General features: G+C 36.7%; 2 protein-coding genes across 3 annotated transcripts; one reads left to right on the forward strand and one right to left on the reverse strand.

The window, feature by feature from the left end:
- On the forward strand, window positions 42-3,429 carry LOC104716482 (U-box domain-containing protein 5-like). The gene is made up of 5 exons (XM_010433865.1): window positions 42-445; window positions 561-632; window positions 770-955; window positions 1,063-1,170; window positions 1,262-3,429. The coding sequence occupies exons 2-5, from the start codon at window positions 591-593 to the stop codon at window positions 3,200-3,202; spliced, it is 2,277 nt and encodes a 758-aa protein (XP_010432167.1). The 5' UTR covers window positions 42-445; window positions 561-590; the 3' UTR covers window positions 3,203-3,429.
- LOC104729529 (transcription factor BEE 2) lies at window positions 3,842-5,433 on the reverse strand. 2 transcript variants are annotated; one of them, XM_019231381.1, is made up of 5 exons: window positions 5,046-5,433; window positions 4,789-4,971; window positions 4,493-4,699; window positions 4,277-4,411; window positions 3,842-4,193 (listed from the first exon to the last, which is right to left on the reverse strand). In XM_019231381.1, the coding sequence occupies exons 1-5, from the start codon at window positions 5,334-5,336 to the stop codon at window positions 4,098-4,100; spliced, it is 912 nt and encodes a 303-aa protein (XP_019086926.1). In that variant the 5' UTR covers window positions 5,337-5,433; the 3' UTR covers window positions 3,842-4,097. The 2 variants fall into 2 exon arrangements, with proteins under 2 accessions (XP_019086926.1, XP_019086925.1); XM_019231380.1 differs by having other exon boundaries at window positions 3,844-4,193; window positions 4,277-4,417; window positions 5,046-5,432.

The raw sequence follows: 7,193 nt of genomic DNA on the forward strand, positions 1-7,193 counted from the left end.
CTTCATAAATCTCTCTTCTCAGTTCTCTCTCTCATTCTTCTCCAGTTTTTTTTTTTTTTTTTTTTTCACCAACCATTATTCTTTTCTTCTTTTTTCAACGGATCTTTGCACGAACACACCTTGAAAGACTGATTCTTTTTCTTGACCCAGTTGAAAAAAGTTTGTGCCTTTTTATTTCTCTATAAAAAAAAAAACAGAGGATTTAGGGTTTGTGTTTGGAATTTAGCAGAGGGTATGCTCAAGGTTTTAGCTGAAGAAATTATCGCTTTTTATCATCAGTTCTTGTTTCTCTTTCTGATTTACGGTGGATTTGCTAGAGAAACACTCTGATTTTGTTCTTGAGAGTTCTGCAAATATATATATATAGACGCTGTGGTAGTGTGGTTCCTAGTGTAAGCAAGCAATTCTTCAATTGAGTTGCTTTGGAGTCTCTTCACATAATAAGGTAAGTCAATTTTATCCCCATTTACAACTTCCCTTGTTAGTAATGATAGCTTGAGAGATGTTCTTAAAAGAACCCTTTTTTTTTTGTGTGTGTGTGTGTGTGTGTGTTTTATCAGACTTGAAGAATTTAGAAACGTCCTGATTAGATGGCAATTGATTACACTGACCGGATGCATCACTCTTATAAGGTTTGTGTTGTTTTATCAAACATCTCTTGTGATGATTGAGTTTTTATGTCTTTCAATGTTTGTTATTGTAATGACTTGTTTGTGTTGTTACTCTGTTTCAATTGTAATGACTTGTTTGTGTTGTTACTCTGTTTCAGATACACTCTTCCATGTGCATAGAACTGAGAAACGTAGTTGATAGAATCATGAGAATCGTTCCTCTTATAGAAGATGCTCGACCTGGTTGCTCCTCTGGCATACAGACTCTTTGTTTACTCCACAAAGCTTTGGCTAAAGCTAGGCTCCTTCTTCAATATTGCAGAGAATCCAGTAAACTCTACATGGTATGTTTTAAAAATCTCAACTTTTTAACACATTTTTATTAGTTGATTATGGGCCACTAATCCCTTATTTCATCTCTATATGGTCTAATGTGTTTAATACTCTTCAGGCAGTAACAGGAGATGCTATACTCGCTAGAGGTTCTAGCGCAAAAAAATCATTGGAGCAATGCTTAAACGACATTCAAAGTATGGTACCAACTGTTTTGTCTATCAAGGTTTGTACCAAAACTATGTTTCTTCTCTCGTCTTTTCATAATTTTCGTAGAACAAAGTTAGCAGAATCACTGATACGAGTTTCGCTTGCAGATAACTCAGATAGTCCAAGATCTTAGATCAACTGTGTTGACTCTAGAATCATCTGAAGAAGAAGCTGGGAAAGCTATTAGAGAATTGATGCAACGTAGCACAACTTCTTCTGTTTCTTCCGATGAGAGCAACAACGGTTTCTGTTTTGCAGCAATACAACTCCAACTTTCAACACCTGAAGCCATTGCGATAGAGAGAAGATCCTTAAAGTCGCTTTTGGCGAAATTAAAAGAGGGTGAAGTGGATAAGAGACAGATTCTCAAGTTTCTTCTCTATCTCCTGAAAAAGCATGAAAGAAACATTTGTGAAGAGAACTCTTTCTCACATCATCAGTTCATCAATGATTCTCTACATGGTAATGCTGCGGAACCCGAGTATTCTGAGGAACACAGTGCTACATCATTTCCCGAGCAATTCAAATGCCCTCTTTCTCTTACCGTGATGTATGATCCTGTCATCATTTCCTCAGGCCACACCTTTGAGAGGATGCGGATTCAGAAATGGTTTGATGAAGGTAATGTTTCTTGTCCTCTATCAAAAAGGAGACTGGATGATTTCACATTGGAGCCTAACGTAGCGATCAAGAATCAGATATCAAAATGGTGCGCCAGGCACGGTCTTGATGTCCAAGATCCAGCGATGAAAGACACAAAGGCTTCTTCTCACAGTATCGACTTCTCTGTTTCCATTGCTAGTTTCGGAAGTTCTCTTTGCAATATCCCAGATCTCGGCGGCCTTTCGATTACGGATTTAAACTCGATCTGTTCCATTGATTCGCCATCCTACTCTAAGATGTTAAAAGGTGGTTACTTTACGCCAATGCAGCGGATAGATTCTTCTGCTTCAGGGGAGAGTGTCACAGATTCTTCTAGTCACACCGAGATTGAGATAGATCCCTTATGTGGACTCACTAACCTTCCATGGGATGCACAGATCAAGGTCATTGAAGATGTGAAAAGTCGTTTTGAGCACAGTACCCGCGCTTTTCGGTCTATGTCACCGAGTAAATTTCTTGAGCCACTTATCACATATCTGAAGAATGCTCTCGAAAGATATGGCACTGCGGGAGACATAATAAAGGGTGGATTGGATTTGTTATTGGCGTTCCTCAATGGAAACAGGAAGGCTATAGAAGCTTTGGAAGAAGAGGTTTTCAAAATGTTCTCGGTCTTCCTCGAGTCGGAGGTAGTAGCTGAAGAAGCTCTGAACATACTTGAGGTTGTCTCCAGCCATCAGCAAGGTCTCTCCAAGATAACTTCATCAGGCTCTCTCTCTTCCCTCTTGAAGATCGCAGAGTCTCAAGCAGAACATCTCCAAGAACAAGCTATGATCACACTCAAGAACCTTTCATCAAGCAGTGAGATATGTTTGGAAATGGTATCTCTCGATTTCATCCAGAAGCTCACATTGTTCTTGCAACGAAACATATTCTGCAAACACTCGATCATTATTCTGAGAAACCTCTGCAACACTGAGAAAGGTCGGGTTTGTATCACAGAAACTCCGGATTGTTTAGCTTCCATAGCTGATTTACTCGAGTCGAATGTTCCCGAGGAGCAAGAGAATGCAATCTCCATCCTCCTCCAGCTCTGTGTGCAGAAGATCGAGTATTGTGATCTTGTAGTGAGACAAGCAACTGATATTTACTCATCTCTTCTCTTGATATCCAACAATGGAACCGATGAAGCTAAGGTGGGAGCATCGGAATTACTTAGAGCTCTTGAAGAAGTAGATTCCGACAGAGAAGAAGAAGAAGGAGAAGAAGAATCATCCAGACCAGAAGAAGAAACAGCTGCTTCAACTAGTTCACAGGTTGTTACTTCAGTTACTCGTCAGGAACCTATCATAACAACAATACCAACTCCAAAGAGATCTGGTCCTCCAAAGAAATCTAGTTTTTTTGGATTCAATTTCTCCAGTCTCAAGAAGAAGAAAGGATAGTTACAACAAGGCACAAGTTTAATTAGGCTCGTTTTAACTTAATTTTTTTTTGAGAAATTTCATTAATTTCTTTTGGTTCTCTGCTTGTTGGCTTAGCTAGGTTTGTATATGTTGATACCAGGCCAAAAATGCCTCCATTAATACAAGTATAGTTGTATAATTTGTGAAAAGGATATAGTTGTGAGGAAAATAGCTTGCATTTTTGTAAATCATTAACTTTAGGAATTTTTTTTGGCATTTTTTTCTAGCATACATATATATATATAAAAGTTCAGCTGGAATTTTCCTTTTTTTTTTTTTGTTCCATTTGATAATTTTATATAATCTACAATGTACAACAAGGAATTGTTATGGCCACAAGAATTTTGCACTTATACATATCCCCTGGAATATTTATCTCTATAGTATGAAGATAGTATTGAAAGATCTTTTTGGATTGGGTTCCTTTGTCTTTCTGGTTCAAATTTCAGATAACGTAGATAAAANGCCTCCATTAATACAAGTATAGTTGTATAATTTGTGAAAAGGATATAGTTGTGAGGAAAATTAGCTTGCATTTTTGTAAATTATTAACTTTAGGATTTTTTTTTGGCATTTTTTTCCAACTATAAAATGTTTAGCATACATATATAAAAAAAGTTCAGCTGGAATTTTCCTTTTTTTTTTTTGTTCCATTTGATAATTTTATATAATCTACAATGTACAACAAGGAATTGTTACGGCCACAAGAATTTTGCACTTATACATATCCCCTGGAATATTTATCTCTATAGTATGAAGATAGTATTGAAAGATCTTTTTGGATTGGGTTCCTTTGTCTTTCTGGTTCAAATTTCAGATAACGTAGATAAAAGGATAAGACAATAGATTAAAAAAAAACTCTTTCCCTAACTTTTTACTTGAGGCTGAAGAAATTGGAAACGGAATCGGTTCTGAAGCTGTTGTAAAGACATTGTGAGTTAGTTTCCCAGCTTGAAGATGTCTGATCTTTCTGCAGCAAAGAACAAGGACAAAAAAGTTACTTCACGGACAAGTAACAAGAATTTGAAACTTATGAAAAGGAAAGATTATTACAGCGCCGAGAGATGTGGTTTGGTTTGCGTTTATGACTGAGTAATCGAGAGATCCTTGCTGATGTAATGGAAAATATCTAAAATCCGCCATCATTGACTGCTTCGAGACAGCTTCTGGAAGTCCTGTGAAGTAAGCCTGAAACTAGATTTCAATCTAAACAAGTCAGTAACTGCGGAAAGCTAGGTTAATTCTTACGATGAAGCTGACTATAATCACCTGTTTTGCGGATAATTCATCGATATGAGACTCAAGTTCTGGATTAATGACAGAGAGTTTCATCGACAGGAACTCGACTTGCTGTTGCAGAGATTGAACATAGTTGATGATCTCATCAAGCATACCGGCTTTTCCAGTAACTTTGTTGCATCCAGGAACAATATCTTGAAGACATTTCATCTTCTTGCTTATCTTTTCTCTCCTTGCCTGCCAAGTTCCCACCACAATACATCCACTCAAATCTCTGATAAAACCCTAGAAAGTTAATTCTATGTAGTAACAGTTTTATTAGTTACCCTTTCTGCTAAGCTATGTCTGTCTGTGGCTTCACCTCGTCTAGCTCTCACATGGATGTAATCTGGTTTCTGGATCTCTGAAGATGTCTCTGTGTTGCTCATGTTTGATTTTCCTTTCATGCTTGACTCTGTTTCATCCTCTGCTTTGATCTTCTTCTTCTTCTCTCTCTGTTCTGTCTTACCCTAAAAACCAAAAGTTGAAACAATCAAAATCAATGTATCAAACAAAATCTAAAACCCCAAAAATCAATACAAACCTCTAGCTTTCTCTTGTTATGCAAGGCAATGGCTCTGTTATCTTCATTGTTCTTCACTGGTTCCATATGGAAGCTACTTGTCCTGGAAATGCAGCCATCAATAGTATCATAATCTGGTCCGAATTCTTGAAAATGTCTGAAGCTCTGCAACTCATCATTGTTGTTTCCCAAATAAGTCTCAACTCTCTTGAGCTCTTCTCTCCCATCTGAGCCAATTATCTGAAGAAACTCAGGTGAAACCAATTGTTGCTGTTGTAGCCATTTAAGCCTATCAAGTACAGACAAGTCCATGGAGAGAAGGTAAAAAAAAACTAACTTAAAAGCTCTTCTTTTCTTTTCCTTTTGAGGGTTAAAGCAAAAAGAGAGATAGAGAGTTTAAGTTATATGTGTGTGCAAGAAAAAGTAATCCAATTGATATAATTAATCTTAGCTTTAAATAGAAAGCAACATTGACCCACACACATGAGATTCCAAATCTAGTGAGAGAGGGACAAAATTGATAAAAGTGGAGGAGGTTGGGGACAAAGAAGCTGAGATGAGAAGTTGTGGGGTCTAAATGACATAACCTACCATGTGGTCATGTCTTTATGAACATGAGATGAGGAGTCTCTTCAGTTAGTCATTTTTGTGTCTTTTCTCTGTTTTTTTTTTCGTTTGCCCTTTCAAGTTTTTGAGAGGATCTTACTTAGAAAGATTGTTTCTTAAGCTTAAAGGTGGAAAATGTGTGGGGAATGTGAATTATGAATCTTTAACTTACAAATGAACAGAAATAATGGTTTGAATCATGAGCGGTTCGGGCGAGTGATATCATTCTCATGTCTTGTTGTGTGAATCTATACCGTGATCTTTGACCTTGTGACGTATAAAAACTACCATCTATCAGTCTATAAATTATACCAATATTTTTTTTATTCTATTTCATATATTAAAGAGATCGTTAACCAAAAACAAGATATATCTTAATGATAGATAGATCATCTCATAGTTTTTTTAACAGAAAACTAAAAAAATAATTAAAAAATCATGTGATTAGGACAAAAATAAATAAGAGACCTAAAAGAAGAAAATGGGTTTGAAGATAAGTGATAGGAAGGTAGGCGACACCATTGCTTTTGATCTAAGTGTTTGGTCCCTATACTTTGTTTTCTTTTGCATTTAATAATTATATATATATCTATACGTTATGTACATATTGAGTTAGATAATTCAAAGAATCAATACTATTTTGGAACATTCTTCATTCTGTAGATAAGTAGATTATTGGAGATTCTTCATTTCGAAGACATTAACACAGTTATCAACATATCTTCCATAGTTCCATACAATGATACAAACTTTTAGGTGATTTTACAAAACTTTGGTGTATAAAAAAGAAGAGACTGCGGTTGCGATATAATATCAAGTCTATAAAATGTTATACCAATGTTGCTTAGGTCTTATCCCATAAATTCTGAGACTTTTCAAAGTGCTTGGCGACTCATACTAACGCATGTCGTTTTATGTGCTCACTAAGTCTAACACTAACGCCTAACGGCACCACGTTTGTCTAGGAGCCGAAACAGAACATTTCAAAACCTCTGTCTTTTAAAAGTAAGCGACTGAACCGGCCGGTTCAAATAATTTGAGATTTTCCGGTTTTATTGTTAAACAACAACAAAAAATCGCAATTTTACGAAAACACTCTGGTTCGCTAAGCGGGTTCTCAATTTTACGAAACACTCTGGTTCGTGAAGCGGGTTCGACTTGTCTGGCTCAGGCATCGCCACAACTCTTCCGCAAGTTCACATACACGCTCGGTGCCGTGCTCCTAAGTCCTAACGTGTCTTTCTTTTTTTGTATCTTCTTTAGCTCTCTCAATTCTGAAATATCTGGTTCTCTCTTGTCCTTGGAGATTTATACGACTACGAGGTTTGTTCTCTGTGAACCAATCAATCGATGTCTGCTGCATGTGCTGTAACACCGTCTGTTAGGACAGAGTTGTTCAGCTCATCATCTAAAAGATCAATCTTTCCTGCTCAAATTTGTCGACCCAGTAAGGATTCAAATCCAAATTCTCCTTTAGATTAAGCCTGAGTTATATTTATTGACAATCTTTTGCAATGAAGGGAACAAATGTGAAATCAGCAGAAGGGAATTTGCAATTAGAGG

The sequence above is a fragment of the Camelina sativa genome, chromosome 10 (genome assembly GCF_000633955.1).
Source record: "Camelina sativa cultivar DH55 chromosome 10, Cs, whole genome shotgun sequence".
NCBI lineage: Eukaryota > Viridiplantae > Streptophyta > Magnoliopsida > Brassicales > Brassicaceae > Camelina > Camelina sativa.

Coding starts and splice junctions, on each gene's coding strand:
- LOC104716482 (XM_010433865.1), top strand. CDS start 591: ATGGCAATTGATTACACTGACCGGATGCATCACTCTTATAAG. Junction 633..769: donor GGATGCATCACTCTTATAAG/GTTTGTGTTGTT, acceptor ACTCTGTTTCAG/ATACACTCTTCCATGTGCAT. Junction 956..1,062: donor AATCCAGTAAACTCTACATG/GTATGTTTTAAA, acceptor AATACTCTTCAG/GCAGTAACAGGAGATGCTAT.
- LOC104729529 (XM_019231380.1), bottom strand. CDS start 5,336: ATGGACTTGTCTGTACTTGATAGGCTTAAATGGCTACAACAGCAACAA. Junction 4,972..5,045: donor ATAACAAGAGAAAGCTAGAG/GTTTGTATTGAT, acceptor TTTGGTTTTTAG/GGTAAGACAGAACAGAGAGA. Junction 4,700..4,788: donor GACATAGCTTAGCAGAAAGG/GTAACTAATAAA, acceptor GGAACTTGGCAG/GCAAGGAGAGAAAAGATAAG.